Raw genomic sequence first — 23,562 nt, forward strand, 5'->3', positions numbered from 1 at the left:
CTATTAGCACAATTTCCCCCACATATGATAATAAAGCAACTTTTCCTTATTTCTAAAAAGTAGAACCTCTGCAAGAAATTAAGTCAGGCTAATTCATAACTACTCACTAGTCATCTTCATTTTTTGAATAAATATTTCATAGATAATTCCTGCTGTCATCTCTTTTGATCCAGAAGTAATCACATATGAACGTCAAGTCAGAAAAAGGTACTGCATCTATTTGGAGTACAGAGATTGTATAGGAGAATAGGTTCCTTTCACCAGTAATTTACAGCTAGCTGTAGTATGGCACCAGGAGCAAAAGACAAGTCCAGCAAATCTTTCCAAAGCAGAAACAGCATTACAAAGTAAATGTAAAGGGAGGAAGCTGGTATTTATGCTGTTTTTCTACTTTTCAACATATTAATTACATGGCACTTCTAGGAAGTCACTGAATTCTGTATTTGAAGAAGTCCCACTGCAGCCTCAGTTTCCACAGCTGGCTAGGGGCCAGTACCTGCTCACCTGTCTGGAGGCACGGCAGGTGTAGAAGACCAGACACTAAATCTTGTCTTTCACTTGCCTTCATTCCAGTGAAAACATACAATGTTCTGCAACTTTTCTTTGAAGAGCTATAGTATAAAAGAAGGGCACAAAAAAGCTGAAGGTCTGGTATAACCTTTAAAAAGGAAGGTAGAATTGAGGTAGGTTAAAATAACAAAGCAGCTCAGGAGAAGAGAGTCGAGTATACAGCCTTAACTGAAACTAGTTTAGTCTAAAGGGCCGTGTACATTAGCACAGGGTGAAAGAGAAAATACTCTCCTTGCTGGAAGAAAAACAAGCTGGAGAAGGAGAACACTGACTGCCCTAGGAGACTAACCAGTTTCCAAAGAAACAGGTAAATTGGGTGGACGCAGGAGAGAACCATACGAAGGAATTTTATCATTCTGCTTAGAAGTATCTCTTGCAGTCATGTAGGCTGAAGTAACAGGGTGATGGCTTTAGAAACCTCTTGATCAAAATCCGTATCATTCTGATGCGAATACTGTGCTCCTGAAGATGCTGGCCACAAGCTGAGAGCTCGAGAAACAGCCGTGCTTAAGCAACTATGAACTTGAGAGCCGAGGTGGCTAAGATTTTAAGTTGGCTGTTCTCAGAAGGTGGCACTGAAAAGCTGTTCAAAGCTGCTTAAACCCTCCCAGAGAGGGCTATAGTCAGACACAAACCTTACACAGCATACAGATACATATGCGACACATTAAATAGTTCTCATACACCTGTAATTCTCAGTATTTTTGGCACAACCATGAGCTTTTCCCTCCTTCTTACATACTTTTCTTCCCTCCTTACATACTTTTTTCACCCATGTTATCCATAATCTCTCTCAATTTCTTCTCAGTGCTCTCATACACATCTCCTTTCCACCTGTTAACTTCTGTTTCATGAGCTTTCCATGGTTTCCTTGATTGCCCGTCACAAACCCCATGCCCACAGACCCACGTGCCTCAATACACCCCAACAGCAGTTCTCCAGTCCCAGCCCACCCGCCATGGTTGCCCCAGGGGTGTCCGAATTTCTGTTGAGCAGGCCAGCGGCATGTGAACTGCACTGCACTGCCCCTCTGTCCTTCCCTACCCTCCACTGAGGCCAGATGTGTATATATATACACATACATTTTTTTTTTTACTATCCTATATATCATTTAAAAAGGACACCTCCTTCTATCTCACTGCTGCCATCGTTGCAAAACGCCACCCAGAACAGTGTTTACTCCTTTTAATGCTGTTAAACACTCTGCAGAGAAAATACTACAAGGAAAAAAAAAAAAGTATGCCAGTCATTCGCATCCTTTAAAGCAAGACCACAATGAAAACACACCGCTAAAAAGATGTGCAGGATAATTTACTGCTAATACCTACCACACAGAATAAGCAAATAAGAATACAAAGCGAACAACCTACATTACATACCTGAAATTAAAATTGAGCATTATTATAATTACATTAGTTATTCCCACTGAAAAAAATATTGATCTGTTCTTTCATGTAATTTTTCCTTTTCCTCTCAGATGCTAGGAGTCTGGCTTCCAACAGAACATCTGCGTGAACACCATCAGGTTTTTTTGGTTTTATTCTTTTAACTGCAAAACACCAAATTCCCTTCACCCCAAAGCAGACAAACCCACAAGCTCCAGGTTTCTTACCACTGCTAATGCCAGAGTTTGCAATGACTGTTGCCTCACTCCACTGATCTGCACTGGAGACCGAGTAAGAGCGCTGATGCATACCATCCGGACGACTGTTGAAGGAGACTAGACTGATCCCACTGGCCATCTGAGACACAGATGTGCTAGTAGTCACGTTCCCTAGACATAAATGGAAAACAAATCGTGTCAATAGAGAAGATAAAATTGATTTACATGAAGATGGATGGGTGCATCTTAACAGAGCAGAAAAAGAAAGTACTTAACCAACACAAAAACCAGCGCAGCCCTCCCTGAAACTCTGAAGACAACAGTCCAGCGACCAGCTTGGGGCACCACCGATCTCAGCAGCCCACTCAAAGCTCACCAGATACTTCTGACAAAAAAATAGCCTAAATTTTCCAGATTTCAGCTCATTCTGTTCATTCATCTACTGGAAAACACAAGCTTTGACAACCCTGCCAGCAGACGCACTTTGTATAGGTTCTCCACTGTTACAGGTATAACGCAAAAGACAGACTGAGCATGGAAAATTCTTCCCTGAAATTCACTGCTGACACTAGCAACCAAAACGAGAAAACCACTCAACCTGAGGAGCTTAAAACAATCTAACTCTAAATAAAATTTCAAATAATTATGTCCCCCAAGCCATGATACAGGGATGGCAAGCAAGTAACTACTACTGTTACAAGACCAAGCAAAAAACTTCTCCAGATTTTTTAATCTTAAAGCAGTATCGTGACACAAAAAGCACACCACAGAGGCTCCTGCCATAGACTGTGAATGTAATTCCTGTGTCTTGGTCCACAGAAATGCACCTTTCACAATTCTGACAGCTTAATACACAAAAGGTGAGATACAAAGAAAAACAGTGTTAAAGAGTAAACACTAGACACAATTTTAGTATTTTCACAATCCATAAGGGCTAAGACTATAAAATGCTGGGCAGCATGGAGGAGTGTAACAGGGACAGTTTTCTTCCCGTAAAACACATGAAATGCGATTTTACTGAATCAAATTTAAGTCAAAATGAATGAAACTTTTCCAGAAATTGGGACTTCTGGTAGTCTTACTCAAAACTTGACATTGGCAAAATAAAGTCTGCGCTATAGTTTTTGTTTCTGACCACTTTTTACTCCATTCTTGGCACAGAACTTGCACATTATAAAAATACAAGTATTTTACGCTAGTTTCATTCTTCATGGCAGGATCTTCCTAAGGGCATCAGGCACTGCTGAATTTCAGAGACTGCTCTCAGAAGACACCCCACAGGTCTTATATGGTTTTAAGAATACTCTTTAAAAATATATGTAAAGAGAAAGAAACGGACACAATTTTATAAGATACTATAACACTTTGGATTTCCATTGCACCTTCTGCTGATGAGTTCAGAAAAATTAATGAATTAATTTTCAATGCTCCTGTGAGGTTGTTAATTATCTGCTATCATTTCCCCCATTTTTCAGAGGTTAAATGACCCAGGGCCACAAAGGAAGATTGTGGCAGACATGAAAATAAAACCCAGATCTCCTGACTCCCAGTTCTATCATTATGTCTTTTCCCAGAGCAGCCTTTGGGAAGACAGCAGAGCTTAGTGAACTACTTTGTGTTTATTAGAGTTGGCATAATTGTCCCTTTCTCTCCCTCCTTTTCCCAAGACTAAATCTCAACTCTAGCCCTTAACACAGATCCATCTCTTACAGTACCTGTCCGCATGAGTCCTGAATGTACTTCTCAGTCTCAGGAACTTCTGTTCAGCAATCTCTATTTTGTAGACGTGAAACACATACAGAGATACTAAAACAATTTGCTCAATTACACCAAGTCTAAGGTGGATTTTGGAACTGTGTTGGGCAGTGCCACTTTAACCACTGGCACGTATTCCCTCTATAATCACCTTCCCCAGGCAACTCTTTTGTTCACAAGAACTCCACGATCAGAATGTCATCTGCCAAACTGTGGAAAAAATTCATGCTTCCAACTGGTCCCCTTCAGGACACTGTGCTCAACTCATCAACTGAAAGCAATTTGCTTAGGCTGGTGTTTTAGGACCTTCTGAAACAAAAAACAAGTTGTCCAAAACATGTTTACCAAAGAAACCAGGCCTACAGAAAGGGAAGCACAAAGCAGAGGTTCAAATTACAGCTCAGTATTTTAAAGTTGCAATAGAAAATGGAAATGCTAGCTGACATTTTGCATTTTGAGCTGGGCACACCCTGACTGGCATCTCAAACACTGTCCTCAGTCATGGGTCCCCCAGTTCAAGAGGCCAAGGAAACAAGAACAGATCCAGCAAAGAACTGCCAAGATGGTCACAGTTCTAGTAATGCAAGGCCTACAAGTGCTGTAGGAGCTGGGCTGGTTAGCCTGGTGAGCAGGAGGTGAATGGCTGATCTAATAGCCACCACCTACTGCTACCAGAAAGAAACTTACAAAGATGAGGGAGCCAAATGCTAGGCAGTGGGAGATGACAGAAGGCAGTAGCAACACTGCAGCTTGGAAGTGCAAATGCAGCAGTGGAGCAGGCTGCAGAAAGAAGCTGGAGGATCTCTGTCCTTGCAGGTTTCCAAAGCTCAGCTACACAAAACCACAGCTGATCCCACCCAGCACTGGTAACAGCCCTGCTTCAGGCAGGAGGATGGCAGGGATGATGATCTCCAGAGCTCCTGTCAACCAATATTTCAGGGCTCTGTGAATGACTAAATTGTCTTTTCCTTTTTCTTCCATCTCAAGGCAAAACAAGACTGAGCTTTTCAAGCTCAGAAGCTATTCTGTTTTCCCATTTGATTCAAAATATTTTGAACAATTTGCACCTTGATACGTTTAAGCAGAAAAATGACTTCTATTCCTTTTCTCGATGCCTTGCGGTCCTCTGATGAAAACTTAAAACAAGAGATCCCTACAGATCCCTTATTTAATTATTTTTAAATGAGCTTACAGAAAAGTTACCAACTTTACTCTAGTCTTGTTTCTGAATTTGTTTATTAGCCTTTCACTTTGCAATTAACTCAACTGACTGAGTTTACCAAATCGAATTTACAGGTGACAATTATGTGGCAGATTAATCCAAACTCTTTGCTTTATTTTTGCTGCGGCACCTTCAGAGTATTACTGGTAAATGGCTTTGGAAACAACTTATTTTTCACAAACAATTAGGTTTCCTATTGAGAAACACACACAAGCCTCCTCCTCCCATCAAGTGCCTGACAAATGGCATCTACCCTGCCAGACAGAAGAGCAAAGCGCACTTTTAGCCTGTAGCTATCTTTCATTCTGCGCCTAGTAAAACGGGGAGCTACATTTGATGAATTCCTGAAAGAGTATCTTTGTAACAAAGATCATGAGGGAGAAAACTGGGATGTGAAAGCTGAGATGGAGCATTTCCTAGGTATCATGGGAAAACGGAAAACAATTACTGGACATCTCTGCCTGACACATCACTGTTATTCTGTGCTGGGTGGCTGAATTGCAGAGACCAACAATGTTGGTATGTTGACAGCTTTTGTCCAGTTCACAAATTTTTGTGTTTAATCAAAGTGTCCAGTCGTTTTCTGACCATGATGCAAAACCAAAACTTTAAAAGGACAGTTGGCATAACATTAAGACTTACACATCATCATGGCAGCACCAAGCGCTTTACTTTTGCCTTAATGCCATCTCCTGAAACTCTGCAGCTCAGGTTATGACATTCATCTGTTGAGAAACTACAAACCAAATGGGAATTCTTTTTTCACTTTGTATTTGTGAAAGCTACAGACTGTTAGCAAGAAATAGCTGCCAAGTCCCATTGTTTATACCTTAGTGATCCACGATACAACCCAGCTCAGCTCTTTCTGCTGCCACCATCTGATAACCCTGTTACCAGCTTGCCCCCTGCGATACCTTTATTCAAGGTTAAATTCCACTTTTTTGACACACTGTGAGATCTTTTCTCAACACGTCAGGCTATGCAAGTCAGGACCCACAGGCAGACATCAGAAGGGCTGATTTACACAATACACCTAAAGCAGGTCCATTCCCTGCTCCACCAAAACGGGTTCAGCTCTAGCACAAACTTGTAGTTACAACCTTATTTAAAAATTGTAATTTCCCAATCTACTACTATTTTTTCCCATTTCTCAATCTGATTGCAGCATGCCCAAGACATGTATCCACCGCAGCAGTATGCAGTAATGCATGCTGTTGCACCCAAACAAGGGTTACTGGAAGTTAACTGCTGCTCTTGTGCTCTTCCTGCATAAGGCTTTTACAAACAATCCTATGTTTTTTTCCTTCTGTACCAGGAAAACCCCAGTCCTCACCTCCACAAAGCAACTGTCCCTTGTTTTTGCTTCAAGATGAAGCTTCAACAGCAGAAATTGTCCCAGCCTTTTAGCAGACAAGTTAAAAACAGGAGAGCAACAATACTCACTGGAAGGTAAGCCCTGTAGGTATATGCAGCCTTCATGTTAAGCTCTTACCAGCGATGACAACGCATTCTGCATCTGTTGTCTTCCCCATCTGTACATGTATACACACACGTGCATATAATATTTACATCTACCTATACGTACACAGATGGATATAAATACATATCTCAACATTGCCATGAAACTCATGGTCAGCTACCTGGCCCACTCTGGAGCTCTGAAAGAGCGCCTCTTCAAATACATCATATATGCATCAGCTGGTTGCTTAAGTTGATTAGCAGGGGGCAGTTAAATTACTATGCTAATCCATGTATTCTCAGCACTGTTTCCTTGATATGGATATGTGTATATGCTTACTGGGAAGCCTTGATTAGTTCAAGCTTCAATGTGTCAAAGGCTCCAGATTCTTTCCAAAGAATAATTTTAGCTGTACTCACATCCCTAAAGTGTAGGAGCTGATTTGAAAAGGTACTTACCTCTACCATATGCTATTTTTCTTTAAACAATTTGCATTTCAAAGTGAATATGGCATTTATATTTGAATGAATATCAGTATGTTGCCAGAACTGGTCTCAAATGAGCAAAAAAAAGATGCTGGTCTCCTATTGAACAAAAATGTTTTCATCTACCAAAGGAGCATCAAAGGAAGAGTTCCTTTTTCTAGCTCTAGACAGCTTTATTAAAACTATCTTTTCTGATATTATAAAATACCCTGTTATGATCGCGCTTACAAAATGTTCAAACAATTAAGCTCTACGAAAACCACCCAAATTAAGATTCAAGGTAATTTTCAGTTTTGTTCAATGCTCAGCAGAAGAGCCTTTGAGAAAAGTCAGTGTGCTCATACAAAATTTTATTATTTTTTAATCCACCTACTCAGTGTAAATAGCCACAAACAGCAAGTCAAGACAATGGACTCAGCATAAGAAGAATCAAGCAGACAAATGCGTACGTGTGCACATACGTACAAATTCAGAGGCTGATGGAAACACACTGGGGGCAGAACCTATCTCATTTTCCTGTGCTGGGACTTTGGCTTTTCTCCTGCGAGACCCCCTCTGCAGCACCACACTCAGCTCCAGGCCCCAGCACCAGCAGGACGCGGGGCTGTGGGAGCGGGGCCAGAGGAGGCCACGAGGATGGCCAGAGGCTGGAGCACCTCTCCTACAGAGCCAGGCTGAGGGAGCTGGGGGGGTCAGCCTGGGGAGGAGAAGGCTCCGGGGAGGCCTTGTAGCAGCCTGCCTGTGCCTAAAGGAGGCTGCAGGAGAGCTGGGGAGGGACCCTTTATTAGGGAGTGTGGTAACAGGACAAAGGAAAATGTTAAGTGAAAGAGGGGAGAGTTAGATTAGACATAAGGAAGAATTTCTTCGCTGTGAGGGCGGTGAGGCCCTGTCCCAGGCTGCCCAAGGAGCTGTGGGTGCCCCATCCCTGGCAGTGCCCAAGGCCAGGCTGGATGGGGCCTGCTCTGCTTGAGGGGTCCCTGCCCGTGGCAGTGGTGGCACTGGGTGGGCTTTGACGTCCCTGCCAACCCAAACCATTCCCTGATTCTGTGATTCATACACAGTTGAACTACTGTTTCATATCTACAAAACAACGGACCATAACGGCAAAGTCAGATAATAATTAGAAACATCATGAAAATAACTAAGATTTATACAAATGCAGGACCATACCAGGTGTCAGGTACGAATTAATAAGTAAAACCCCAAAGATAAAATTTTGTAAAATACAGCACCTTTAATGAAAACATATAATAAACAAGGTTTATCATAAACGCTATTTTACGTGTATTCATTCAGTAACCTGCCCAAGAAGAACAAAAGGTGATCTTGGAGGTCTCTTCCAATCCAGATGATTCTGTGAAAAAACATTCAGGGTTTTTGTCACAGAACGGCTCAGGTTGGAAGGGCCCTTAAAGCCCATCTCGTTCCAACCCCCTGCCATGGGCAGGGACACCACCCACCAGATCAGGTTGGCCAAGGCCCCATCCAACCTGGCCTTGAACACCTCCAGGGATGGGGCATCCACAGGTTCTCTGGGCAGCCTGGGACAGGGCCTCACCACCCTTACAGCAAAGCATTTCCTCCTAATGTCTGATCTAAATCTATCCTCTTCTAGTTTAAGACCATTCCCCCCTCGTCATGTTGCTCTTGTAATAGAATAGCACAGTGGACAGCATTTTAGCAATTCCTCTTTTGCTGTATTTCAACTTAACAAAAATAATATAGTGAATCATAACTAGGCAGCACAGGTTACTTTAACGGACACATCACTTTAAGCCTTCACCAACTATGCCGCCCACTAATTACAAATGCAGAATGAATATAATTCACAACCGTACCATAAAAGGTGAGATAAAAGTGTCTTAAATACATGCAGGTGATCCCCGTTCATTGCTGCATACATATTTGTGATCTCCCACCAACTCTCAAATAGATCACTGAGTTGCAAGGAGCTTTGTTCAGAAATGCATCTAATGCCTTTGAATTTGAGATGAGCATACACTGCTAGAGTTGTGAAGCAGAACTATATTTTTCATGAAGCCACAGCATACGAGACCTGCAGGGAATGGCTGCACAGATGCAGAGAAAGACTGAATCAGATGAACCAGCCTATTGCTATGCTATCACCACGGCCATGTTTTATTTGTGTTCTGCTCTTCGAGTTCACTATGAGTTTCTATTCCAAAAAAGAAATAAACCTCTGAAGGCCAGAGGGCTCTGCTCACCAGCTGTTAGAACTAATGAAAAATACATTAGAGTTGTGGGTCAGGAAATCCTGACTCTTGATATCAGAGGGTTAATTGTTTCAAATCATGTTGGGTCAATTTATGTTGCAAGTATACTGCATATTCTTGAAATGCCCTCTAATTCAGTAAAAGCCACTGCAAGTAGATTAGATTGGCTGCTAGTTCCCTGCTAAAAAATCATATCCAATAGTGCTCCCTGAAGTTTCCTCAGGCATTAGGGTGCAGAAGAAAAAAGAAAGAGGCCATTTTGCTAGCTGCAAAAATATTAAAAGTATTCCCTACCCCTTTCTTCAATTCTGCGTTATGCTTATGAATTAATTCCCAGAACTAAGCAGAAATCTTTCCAGTGGACGAAACTTTCATAAGTAGTAGCTTACGAAGAAGCAGTGCCACTCTTTGCCTTCACTGCTTTCTGCTTTCCAATAAGTACGAATGTTGGAACAACCACTGCTTTTGCTGAGGAAGATTTGGGAATGACTCCTTTGGGTCCCATCAGTTTGCCATCTCAGATCCCAGCACCCAGCTTTTAAATATGTATCCTCCTTTCTTTGCCAACTCTGGAGTTATGTCATGCCCAGCACTGAAATCTGGTTAAACCACTGTTTTCCTATCCCAACAGCACCTCCTTGTCCGATCAAGTCAAGTCAGCCAGCACTGAAGGGCAGGGAAGCAGCCAGGTGGCAAAGCACTCTCTGGTCGTGTTTTCAGGAAGAGCAAGAGAGGGACCAGGGCCACAAGGTTCAAACTTCCTTAATCTAGTTCTCGAGTGGGGTTATTAATGGGGAAAACCTACCGAAGTATTGCTATGGATTTGATCTGATTTTGATCTGACTGCCATGTGCAAACAGCACATCATTTTGGCCTTGGGCTTATCAGGGACCTAAAATAATTTGAGATTATTTGTATGGGGAATGAGAAAGAGTGAGACTATAGCATCTGTCCAAAACAGTCCTTGGTTACAGCACTGAAACTCTTCTTCAATATGCCAATAATAATTTTCAATACTGTAGCAAATGATTTGCTTGTGGGTTTTACTCGTTTTTAAGATTTTCAGAAGTGTTTACATTCTGAACAAATTTCCCAAAGATAAGCAGCTATTAATAGAGGAAGACCTTCCATCTCACAGCCTGGCAGGGCAGCCTCTGAGAACTGGGCTTGATTAGTAGTGTACAAACCGAGAAGGGTCAATACTAATGAACAAACAAGGCAATGCCAAGAAACATCCTGGCGGTGAAGGAAATGGTGCTGGGAGTATAACGAGAAAAGCTATTATTCTCAGAGCGTGCCAAGCCAACACAGCAAGAGTAGAGGAAAATTAAGTCATCTGAGAAGACATCTCTTCTAAAAGAAAGTTAAACCCAAGATCTTCATGAAATGCTTCTGCTCAAGATGCCTGGCTATTCTTCTGGGATCAAAGTGTGCTTGTAGGTAAGTTTCCCTTTCCTGGCAGGCATAACTGTAATAAATAAGATATACATCACTTTCTAGGGTCCTACTAGAGGTTTCTTGCTTGGTAAAGCTTTAAGACCCAGAGGTGACCATTTAAAATTGATAAATGGTCTATTTTATATTGCTGGTATTTGAACTGCTGAATATATTGCTGAATCCCGTTAACAACTGCGAATTTAACTTTGCAACAATAACACCACGAAACCAGCTAATTCTGAGACATTATGCTGCTTGCATGTATAGTGAAGCACGTGTAGGGGCCTCAGGCAACTGACATAAAACACTTCCTAATGCCTTTGGCTGTCTGTGGAAGTTCATAATAACGAAAGGGGATGGGCAGCTCACCTGCACACAGTATCTGTATCGAAACTGAGTATAACCAAACTAACTTCGGATGCTTTCCGCAAGCCTACAACGCCATCCTAAATCCTACGAGCTGTAACCAGGGCCTCGTCGAGATGGGGGGAAGACCGTAAGCATTCAAGTATCTTCCAGACTCTTCAGAAATTGGAACAAAGAAACTTTCTTTTCGAAAAAGAGACAATAGATATGTGATATTACTCTTCCTTTCCATATAGCTATTGCCACTGTAACAGCAGCTAAGTGAATGCATGTCTGCAGTGTGAGCAGTTTTGATAAACAGCCTCTGCGGGCCACACAACGGGGATAATGTATCCTTAAGTACTGCCAATGAGCTGCCATTCTGCACAGCCAATTACTTCTGTGCGTCTGTCACTCAAAGGAAAAATGACTGAGCCCATTAGATCAAACCTTTGTCACTGTTCCTAATGCACTCTTAGGCCTCATTAATCTGAGGGAGCAGCAACACAGCCGCCGGTGCCTCATTGCCTCCCCCACAACAGGCCCACGTGAATCTTCTCATCTCTCCCCCAAGTGCACCACGTTAATCAAGCTCTCCTTATTACCCCGGTCCCTGTCACGGCGGAGAGCGCTCTCTCTCTTAAATGCTCTCATTATGGCCCATCTTTAGAGCCGGCTGAGTGGAAAAAAAAAAAAAAGAGCCAGAGAGAAAGAGAAGAGGAAAAAGCAAGTCCGATCACATTAATATTCATGACAATAATTAGTATTCTAGGTCACTGAATATTCATGCTATTAGTTTGGTTTTTTATGGGTTTGCTGGATGTCCTGATTGCTGGAGTGTGGAGGAAAACAGCATGGTTGGGACTTTAGATGTCAACGGCAGTTCAATACTCAAAACACATTTGTGAATTTTTTTTCCCTTTTGGTAAATCAGCTTCAACCCTCCTGATGGCTTTAATATTTTAAAATCACTGGGGGAAAAAGAATGAGCAATTTTGCAAAGGTCTTAACATCCAACTGGTTAGTATTACAACGTGTAACCATCAAAACTCGGCAAGATTGCATCGGATGGACAAGACAGATCCATGATTTTTATGCAGGATACGGAGCAACAGAGGCATAAAATCAACCAGAGTGAAACAGGCTCAGCCTGATCAGCAAGCCCTGCATCTTGTCTGGCATCTACAGGCATCCACAGGAAGGTTCACGACACATTTCTGCTGTTCAGCTAGCTCATCGTCAGGAGATGGACACCGTTCGCCCATCTAAGAAAGAAGGAATCCTAAGACAGCACGTCGTTTCCTTCCTTCTCTAACAAAACAACTTATAGTGCCCTGAAAATCCAAGCTAATTTGTTCTTTCCCAAGATTTAACCAATGCAGTGTTTTTATCGACTATTTCCTTCATTAGCACTAATATTTTTCCTGATAGGAGGGAACAGAGAGAACTGAAATTGCAAGTTTCTCTCTGCCTGGTTCTAGAAAGAGCACATCTTGGCATGAACAAACTGGAAGAGATGACCTTGAGGGATCACCCTCTAGTGGGATGAAAGGGAAATCTCCAATGCACTTAAAAACCGGGCTTCTTTTTCCCTTCAAAATGTGCAAAGTGACAACTTCTCCTTTCATTCACTACAGCTGTATATCACTGAACTAACAGCAAACCCAACCAAATGGAAAATTGACTTGGGTGATTAATGACAAAAGTAAGCCACAAACTTGCGTTTGTGATCTGTGGTAGAATCGTAAAACTCATGCTCAAGTTAAAGCAAAGAAAACAATTCGTGTTAAGTCTTCTCGTGTACGACGTTAGACTACAAAATTAGTAGCAAAAATGCTAACCAGCAATCTCCGGCCTCTTAAGACTTCAACCAGATGAATTCTGGCATTGTCAAACCAGAGATGAAATAGTGCTCCAGCACAAAACCTCAGTCACCTACAAGTAAGGAGTTAAGAGCAGATTCAAGACTTTTGGACCCAGTTCTGCATACATTTGCTAATACATCCAAGACCTACAGGCTTTGGAGCAATTGCTGGTGACAGCAATCTCTTTGCTTGACATATATTTTTACTAACCAGAACCTAATTAATAGCTTGATCATAACAGCTAAATTCTCACAGTAACCTCCAATCAATCAATAAAGAAATAACAATCTATGAAAAGACAGACCCACAGCTGTACATCATGCTTCCCCTCCTGCATGTGGCATGCCACATATCTGAGGGTATTGGCTCTCTCTGGACTCAGCATCTACGATTCAGGTGCCACAGAAAACGGATACCCAACATGATAGGTAGGACTGCAGATAAGATAGGCTTAAAAGAAAAAAAAAATGTTGTGTTTAAAGAACAGAACTATTAGACATATTAGAATCCAAAGACACTAGATCAGAAGTCATACACTGAAGGTATACCAGTCTAATTTAGAAATCAATTCTCTACCTTCTTAAAAGAAAAATCTGGAAGGCAGTCCATTACAATTCAGCCTGATTCCAAGCACTTCAGTGTAAAATAAGGTTATTTAATGACCACTGCATTGATTTGATAGATTATCACAATTAATAACAAATAGAAAACGCACATTTGTAAAAATGTGAAGATGGTGTTCTTTGAACATGTCCGAAATGTCACATATCGTTAGCAGATAACAACCTTTAACATACTTAATGATGGCTATGGAGCTAACACATTTTAGGAGGCTTCAAATACTCTACATCCACTATCATAAGTAAATTTAATAGCACCAAATTATTTAAATGAACTGTTAATCAGGAACAATTTATCCCTACACCATATGCTATTTTTAGATGTGAACTTTCTACATCAGCAGCTCCTGCTGTAGCCCGGGCTTGGGGTTGTTTGTAGAGGTGCACTATGTGTACGTGGGGAGGCTGTGGTGGCGGGGGCTGCAGGGAGGCCTCCGTGCCCCGTGTGAGAGCAGAGCCAGCTCCAGCCTGCGAGGTTGATGCAGAAGGAGGGCAGGAGAGAGGCCCCTGGTGGAGCAGGCTGTCCCCCTGCCGCCCACGGGTCCCACGGCAGGGCAGGTCTCCACACCGCAGCCCGCGGAGAGGAGCCCAGGCGCAGTGGTTGGACATGGCCACGTGGGGAAGGCCAGGGACACATGTGGAAGGCCAGGGAAGGCCGGCGTCCTGTGGGAGGGACCCCAGGCCAGAGCAGGGCAAGGCAGTGAGCACCAAGAAGCGGCGGAGCCCCAGCTCCCATCCATCACCCCCGGCCCTGCGCCGCTGGCTGGGGGCAGCAGGTGGAGGAGGGCAGCTGGGTAAGGCGGCTCTGGGCATTCGCTGCCTGGCTCTGTCCGTGACGGGAGCTAGCAAAGAGTCTGCCCGTCCGTGCCTTAGTCCTCGAGCCCTCTCTGTCATGTTTTCTACCCCGGGTCCTTTGAGGAGGGAGAGTGAGAGAGCAGTGTGGTGGTGATGAGCTACCCACTGGTGTGGAATCACCACAGGAGAAGAAATAAATGACTCCTGGAAGAGATTACGGGATTAAGTTCACATTCAGGTTGCCGGGTCAAAACTAACCTAAAGTGGGAGTACCGAAATCCAGACCTGGCCCTGCTCCAAAGCTAGCAAGAACCGAGTCCACTTCTAAAAGGTGTGGAGAATTGTCCAGAGGCTGATTCACTGGGGTGCTGGCTCTTAACAGCATTCCCATAAACTACCAACTGTTAGATGAACTTGGAACTGAGCAAATCCACAAGTTATCCTCTTCTGAAGTACTTCCAGATTAGGCACATCAACAATATGATGTCCAATACCATGCAAATTTAAATTTAAATTTACATTATTTAAGTGACTTAAGCAACAGTAAACATCTTTGATTTAAAAGTAACAACTTCAGGATTGCATATTAAACGGAACAAGCTTCCATTTCCCCCGACTCACAGATCCCTCCCAAGCTAGCAGACAAGTACGAGCACCTTTCATAAAGCCCTAGTATGAAACCTGTGATTTAAAACCTTTACATAACAAAAGCAAGACAGCCCCATCCTGGCCTAGGAGAATCAGACACAATCTCAGCTGTTAGAGGATAAACCCCAAACTATACTTCCACAGAAAACAAGAAAGCCCAGAGACCAGGTTTTACTTTTAAAGTGTCATGGCAAAACTACTAGAGAGAGAAAATGAACCTGCCGCCACGTAAGCCCTTTGGCTTTGCAAGAGGGGAAGCAGCCTTACTTTCCACTAATTTGTTTTCTTACAGAGAATATAACCTTTCCCCACTCATTTTAGTTCCAGATTGGTTACTGCCCTACCACATACACACTAAGGAAATGTTTTTTCCAGCTCTTGTGCCAGTGTGGAAGCCTAGCAGTAAACAATCATGTTATTTTCCTTCATATATTCTCAGATTGGTCTTTATTTTTCTTATGTATCTGAAATGGAAACTTGCGAGAAGGATTGGAACTTGGCTTTTGTTGTCGAGATGATTATTTCCCCGAGATCTGCTTCCAGATGTTTGGGATGTAAACACACTTGCAGATCAGGATAGCTGTCACAGAGATGGTTATTATATGTCTGTGTTTACCAAACAGTCTTTAAAACCAGAGAAACAATCTTGTTCAGAGAAGTGCCCCAAAGCAACGTGAAATTCAGTGTGCTGGGAATGACATGCTTTTAAATTTTTTCTTTTGCATGTGACATCTGCATTAACAGATCTAACATAAAACTTTCTCTTACTACTTGAATATTTCAACTCATATTACCCAATAACTGGGTATATCCCTCCTGAATTCATGACAATCTCTCTAATTAGCTTAATTCCTTCTCCTATTCTTCCTGTACGACTACATACAGTAGTCAGGCCTGAGATTCAATAGCACAGTATTTAAAATGCAGACTAATTTTACTGATTATTTTTCGACAAAGTTGAAACCTCCTCTCCCCTACCCAGCATTTAATATGTAGAAGTCAACAAGGATAATGACCAATAAACTCTAAGTACAGTACAAAGGGTCTGTAAAGATTTGCAAACTGACTCTTCTGGTCTGAATGTTTGACTGGAAGTAACTTCAACCCTTTCTAAGAACATACTAAATGGAAAACATGCAATTTCATCAAAGAGATCCTTTTAGTGGTATTGGGCTTATCACTGTGTATACCCAAAGAACTTGAACTTGATTTCCAGGAGCAATCTCAGACATTTTAATTGAGTACTGGTATTCTTGTAATACCATAACTTTTTCACTAAACTGTACACAATTATATAACAGCAGAAGGAAAATTAGCCTGTTCCTGATCACATTGAACAACTAAATGAAATACCGTCCTCAGTTCTAAGCATGGAAAATACTACTCTCCTCCACATATCAAATATGCAGTGGCAAAACTACAGAAATACAAAACATGACTGTTTTGGGAGTGACCTAAAATGTGAGGCAGGGAGAATGTAGGGTATTTGCATGCCTACAAATAAAAATAGCAAGTGTTGATTTTTTTTGGTGCTTGGTCCAAACCTGCTCTGTACAGAGCAGATCTGCGTACATAAACTTGTCAACGGAAAAACAGTAACAGACAATTTCAGTCCGAGATCAATTTTAAAACATCACTCAAAATGAAGACAACATTGTGCCCATATTAACAACTGAGAAAACGCTCTGAGACAGCGTGACAGACAGAACAAGGGATAATTTGCAAATATCTTTAGCTGCATGACAGACGACTGCAGAGATACCCAGGCTCCTCCTGGTACTGTGGGAGCTGAGCAGTGAATACCTACAGGTGTCCCACTGATCAGAAGCTGTGACCCCTCTGCATAAAAACCACTGCCAATACACTTGAGCACATGAAAGTTGAGACTACCAAGCCAGGCACAGCTTGTGACAATGTATTTTTACAATACTAACACTCCCCATATATTTTAAAATCGCTGTCTGCAATGCAGCTCTCTTCAATCTTACCTGAATGTGAGAGTATTGGGAATGACATACAGACCAATACATAGCTGAGCTGCTGCCAGGTGTTTCCCAGATCTAGTCTGCTGTAATGTCTTTTTTTTTTTTTTTTTTTTTAAACTAGTAATCACTGCTTGGATCAATCAGCTGTTGATTGATTTCAGTAGGCTTGGAAAACATTACGCGGCTTTCTTAATAAAGCTCCTCTCTCTTGTTGCTGATGATTACTCTGCCCAGAAATGCAACAACCAGACCGACCTCAAATCTGGCCTTTAGTTAGAGTAAGGAAGATTCAATCAAAGAAGCTCATGCAGAAGAAACAAATTTTATGTAAAAAAAATAACGAACTTTGGGGGTGATTCAGCAAAAAACTCAATTTGAGAAGAAAAATCCTGAAAGAAGAGATATCATGGCTGATAATGAATGAATGTACCAGCCTGACTTTTAGAAGCAATGACTATGTGGAAAAATACTGCAGCAGGGCTGAAACTACTGCACCATGCATGCCACTGAACTTCTGAAATGCAACTGCACAGATGTGCACATCTGAACTGACCCCTCTCTCTCACTAAAACCTTAGCCAACACCCTCTGCACCCAAAGTGGGCACAAGACAGCAGGTAGCAAGGTACGAGCATGCTGACTGCTGCCACATAGAACACCGAGCTGTTTAGTCCCACCTACCTTTACCTGCTCCCCCCGGTAAGTTATAAAGATGCTCCCAGTTATGCTTCCCACCAGCTATAGGGGTAATATAAATAATACATCACTGTATGCTTTATCCATGGGAAGAGAGCCATGCAAAGATAAGCAGGTCAAGATCTTGCTTAAGGTTAAAGAAAGATCAGTGTAGTTTCACAGCTGCATGAGAGGGGAAATGAAGGCATTCAAGTGGGTAATGATAAAGAAATCAGGTTCACCTTTTCTTGGATACACTCTTTTCTATGTTAGGAAAGCATTAATTAGTTTAAAACTTTAATTGTAGTAGATCTTCTGAGCTGTGGTAGCCAGACATCAACAGAAATGTCTTCTGGTATTTGTAAAAAACATGACAAAGAAACCTAGAGAAGACAGAAGACATAACTATCCCCAACATGTTATTTGAAAAACTGCCTAAAAGCAGAGCTGTTTTCTAGCATTTGCACTTTCTAGCATAATTCACTTTTTCCTTTCAAAGCAATTGCTGTGTGACAAAACCTCAAGCTAGCCACAATACTTACACAGTGGCTAACACTACCACCAGATACAGATGCCTACTGTATATTTTCACATACAGATAGCAATGCATATACAGAAACCCCTGAAATAAAAGGAATATTGCCAGTTTCATTGAAGCCACGTACAAGCTGCTTCCCTCTTACCCGCAAATCTAAGTATAGGCCAAAATATCTCAGTTCCATGTTATAAACCTACAAGTATGCATCACCACGTTTTCTACAGCTTACTTCTCTGGAACAATCAAATGACTTTCGCCTGTTTCAGAGTGTTCGGATGTCTTAAGAGCACACATGCCTTTCTGTTGATATACTGACTCACTCCAGCACTTTTCTTCCCTAAATAATGGGATATGTTGAAAAACACCCCCCATTCCCAGTCATCTAAATTAAAAAGCAAAATGGAAAAAACAAACCGACCATGAATAATTTTCTCTTATGAACTCTTCCAGTGACAATGCCAGCTCCATGCCTCTTGAAGCACAGGTTACAACTTGAAAAAGGCTCTGATGAAATCATGGCTTCAGACCTATCAGGTCCCCAGCCAAACTAATACAACATGCCGTACAAGAACTGTTTATCTGCAGGGACGTCTGCTCTGTGGCACCACTGTAAAGCTGCAAGGCTTTATTTTTTATTTTTATTTAAACATTCATCTCAAAGAGCAGCATCTGAAGCTGGAAGGAAAATCCTTCTTCCTCTTCCCCTAACACAGGGTAATTTGCATCGTGAAAAAGCAGAGGAGTACGTTTTGACTTGAAACATAAGATAACCATTATCACCCAACCGAAGACACTCGAACAGCAGGTCACCGAGTTCCTTCCTGCGGCTGCTCATCCTACCTGTGCAGTGTGTACTGCGCAGGGACAGAAGTGTGCTTGCGTGGTTTTGTCAGCCTGTGCTGGAGATGTCTACGTCACCCATAAACGGAAAAGCCACTCGGTGCTTTATGGATGCCATCCCAAACATGCTGACAGAACTTCTATATCGACACTATACCATTATGTGCTTTGTATAAGCTGCGCGTTTTACAAGACAAATTGTCTTAAACGCTTTTCCTTAATGCAATTTTTAAAATCCATTTAGCTGTACGGCCAAGTACTTCACTGAACAATAAAACTCTTTGTTTAGAGCTCACAAGGAGCTATAAACCGCTTCCATAAACAAAATAAAATAGCTGCTTTCTGCAGAAGAATCTTGCTGCTGGAAAGTCCAAAACTATGCATCCTTCTGAAGGTGGAAACAAGCAGTGTGGATGTCATCAGGAAGCCACAAATAGCTCTTTAAAATGACAACTGTTTTTCCAAAGTATTAGACTTAAGTCAGTAGAAAGGCAGCATCAATTATTCACAAATATTAACTTCTGTGAATTATGTACGTTTTCGGCAAGTATAAGGTAATAAATTTAAAACATGGATGTTGAAGGTTACTCAGAAATTCAGAATCTCTTGTGGAGGCCAGATCAGTAATCAGAGAGGGTTTAAAAGTTGCCTATCAGTGGTTAGTTGGATTTATAAATTAGTAACAGAAATAATTCCCATCCTAGTGGTACATGACAACTGCTTACATACATTTGGAAAAGCAGTCCTTCCCTTGTTTGCCAAGCATTAAATTGTCTTACCTGAATTTGGCGAGATGTGTAAACTGCTCATGTCCTTGGAGAGGCCATTTGTTTTGGGACTGGAAATGGGTGCACAAGCTGACGTAGCTCGGGGTGGCCTCTTTCCAGGAACTTTCACAGTGGTTCTCAGTAAGTCGATTTCTTTCCCATGAACATTCTGCATATAGTCCTGATAAGAGGAAAAAGAAACAACAATATCAAACAGGTAGTTCTGTAAGCAACAGATCTAATGACACAGTTTCATAAGACTTTTTTTCATAAGACTTCATTGTCCTACATCTGCCATCATCCATCATGTTTTCCCCTTCCTTCCATTTTCTAGGTAATACAGTCCACATTTTTAACAACAGATACTCCCCGAAGTCTTGAGCTCTACTACATCCTCCACCAACAGCTAGGTGGGTAAGGTAAGAGGTAACTCACGCCGTGGCTGCTTCTGAGCCACGTGTACAAATTCAGCAGCTGGCAGGTCCCAAACAGAACAACAAGACGAGGCTGACTGTCTCTCACGAGCATGTTTTACTTGCAGCTCCTCTCTACTTCAGTGTTTTACGTACTTATCTGTTTCTCTATAAAATGTGGCTGAAATTGGTTGACAGGCACAAAAGTTACAAAAGGGCACTACTAAGGGTTCTGAAATTACAACACTGTTGCTTTAGAATGTGATCCTTCCTCCAAAAAAAAAAAATCACAGCAGGGAGAAAATTATGCAAATCATGTCTGATTAGAGTAAACACGCTAAAAGCTGGAAGCCAGAAGTGGAAAAGGCTTTTCCTAATTCTTGTTTGGAAAGCACACAAAGGGGAAATAAGCAAATACCATCACTTGTGGAAAGACAATGGCCAACTGACTGGAGCCAAGCCACTGTTTTCTGAGAAATTCGGGAGGAATTGAGCTGTGCAGTTCTATAAACTGTAAAAAACTGCTGGAAGAACAGCCTCGTAATTTTGCTTTCCAGCTTCAATGGCATATTCTAAATTGCCTGTGGGCTTCTTGAGATGAAAACAGAAAAGCAAATGAGCATGGGTGTCTTTATCAGAGGACAAATGACAGTTCATTAAGGTGAGACAGCCTCTGAATCTGCAATCCTGGGGTACATAAGAAGAGATACTTCCAGTAGAGATGGTGAATGCTAAAGCTGTTAACAAGTTTTCATATCCTGGTACACACGATTATGGTTACTCACATTCCAGACAATGTAAGTGAAACTGGAACAAATATGAGGACAATCACAAAAAGAGACTGTATGTTATGAAAAGAAATGCAGGACAGGTCATGCAATATAGCAAAATGAAAGGCAAACGTTGTATGTCTGAGGATATACACTACAAGAAAAAAAGCACTTTGTACCAAAGACTGGAAAAAGAAATTGGCATAACTGAGTTAAGCTGGAAACCACGGGAATGTTAGTCTTGAACAATCTTCTGTGGGGAGAAACTGGGGAAAAAAGTTCTAGCTCCTTTTCAAGTAAGACTCGATCAATTTACAGAAGACTGGGTAAAACTTGTGCAAGCAAAGACATGTTGACAATGACATTTCTTCCAGTTTTCCAAGCGTCCAGGACAAAATTTAATCAAACAACAAGGTATTACACAAAAGACTACAAATATTCATTAGGCTGATTCCAAACCTGCAGCATATGGGCCTCTGTGTACCACTAAAGCATCAATATTACAAGTAAATCTACCTGAATGGACTAAAAGCTCACTCCAAATCTAAACCACTCCTGGCACAATACAGGGAACAATCAACTTCCTCATAAAAACCCTTCCACCTCTGACTGTGTACAACACAAATTATATATTCTGCTCAAAACACAGAAGTATACTACTTGACTAACATTCATTTTTTCATAGCTAAGATTAATCTGTGATAAAAACAAAACCAGAGCTGGTTTTGGTGTTTTTTTTTCTTTTTTTTTTTCTTTTTCTTTTTTTTTCCTCCCTCCTCCTGCTGCTTGGGAATTATTAACGGTAAAGAAGGGATGTCTGAACAGTTCCCTGGCTGAGAAAGCAGACAGAGCTCTGCTTCCAAAAGAAACAAAGGCAATCCATTAATAAAAGCTCACTTCACTGGCTGCTAGATAGAAACAAATGAAACAGTTTCATCTATAAATTATCAAGTTGGCATAACTTTCTTGTTCAGTGTCAGTTCTTCCCAAATTAAAATACAATAACCAGAACATAACTGAGCATTTATTGCTTATGGGCTGTAAAACGAGGCTTAATCAGATAGTGACTAAACCTCAGCATGTACTCCTTTTAATAGACACTTTTTATTTAACATACAACAACCAGTGTATTCCATTTAGATTTCATAATGAAGTCTTTATTCCAAATGCGTCAGATGAATAGAGTGCACATTTTTCCTGCTACCTTGCCAACTTGTGCGATGTGACAGGACATTATTAAAGCACTTTTAATTGAGAGTAAAACAGGCTTAGGTGAGCTATAAACAATTCAAGAGAGTAAGTCAATGTTGGCAAACAGGAAATAAATGCACTGTAGCCATACCATTATTATATCAAAGTGCCCGAACAGAACAGATGCCACATAGGTATTAATGTCAGTTTAAATATTTATAGGGATATATCAAATGTAAACAATAAAGACTCTTTCATTGTGTGCAAGATGCATAGTGGTAATCTCCGCGTTCCCCTGAGAAGCAGGGGAGGGAAGCACCAAGTTTCCAGTCAGCAGATCATCCAGCCTTGCACATGCTCCTTCAGATCTGCACTCGGGAAATAAAAGTTAAAACTACAAATAATGTGGCGGCTTCAGAAGTGCAATGTATGGTTTGATCAGATTAGAACAGATGAGGGTCTTGCTGTCATCTGGAATATGCTGTGTTAAAGAGAAGACAGCAAGCCTGATTTTGATATGCAAATGTTACAGATATAACTCCCCTAGATGTTAGTTGTAGAAAATGCTGATCCGAGAAAAAAGGGGAAAAAACCCTTTAACAAGGCATGAGGGTAATTCAAAGCCAAGTACTTTTAAACAGCACTTAACAAGTCCCTAGAGCCTACTCAACAGCGGGCCACCCCAGAAGTGCCATCTTCTGCCCCTCAACAGCTTGAAAAAGTAGTAATTGCAAATCCATTTGCATTTTTCTTCTCAAGTTGTCCATGTTCATCATTCAGCAACGCAAGAAAAAAAAAAAACACAAGCAGCAAAGCTAAGGGAACCCTCCCCAAACGTGTCGATAACAGGATAACCAAGCGCCTGAGTCCCCCGCACCCCTGCTCTTGCACCTTCGCCATCGCTTGTTTTTTACATTTCGCTCCTAATTATGTTGCATCTATTGCCATACACTTAATTAGCTGCATTAATGTGATTTCTTTTCACATAGTCAAGCAATTAAGAGCTATGATTGAGTTTCATTCAATTAGCCTCAACAAACATGCTAATTGATGTCCCAGATGCAAATGAGGTGCAATGAGAGAAACCTGCTAGCAATTGAGAGTTGTGTCGGAGAGACCCACGGCTCTCAGCTCACCAGCAGAAGCACAGCTTAACATGGCTGCCTCCTCCTGCGGAGGGGGGAGCCGAGCCATTGGTGCCTCCATGTCCCCCTCGGTGTCCCACCTGCATCCCTACAGAACAACGGGCAGCGCTGCATCCCAACGGGGCCGGCTCCAGGTCTCACGGCAGCGCAGTAAGGGGAAAAGCACATAGTGTTTTCCTGCAGCTTGGTAGGCTCTACAGA

At 41.7% G+C, this 23,562-nt stretch overlaps 1 protein-coding gene across 11 annotated transcripts in view; it reads right to left on the reverse strand.

The window, feature by feature from the left end:
- The window catches only part of AGAP1 (ArfGAP with GTPase domain, ankyrin repeat and PH domain 1), a 376,948-nt gene that overhangs the window by 116,414 nt on the left and 236,972 nt on the right, over nucleotides 1-23,562 (reverse strand). For 10 of the 11 annotated variants that reach the window (XM_066999587.1, XM_066999584.1, XM_066999583.1 and 7 more), the window contains 2 exons: nucleotides 19,855-20,023; nucleotides 2,183-2,344 (listed from right to left, as the gene is read on the reverse strand). In XM_066999587.1, coding sequence (XP_066855688.1) covers nucleotides 2,183-2,344; nucleotides 19,855-20,023 — 331 coding nt within the window. The remainder of the gene's footprint in view (nucleotides 1-2,182; nucleotides 2,345-19,854; nucleotides 20,024-23,562) is intronic. The other variant, XM_066999590.1, reaches the window with a different exon arrangement.

The sequence above is a fragment of the Anser cygnoides genome, chromosome 6 (genome assembly GCF_040182565.1).
Source record: "Anser cygnoides isolate HZ-2024a breed goose chromosome 6, Taihu_goose_T2T_genome, whole genome shotgun sequence".
NCBI lineage: Eukaryota > Metazoa > Chordata > Aves > Anseriformes > Anatidae > Anser > Anser cygnoides.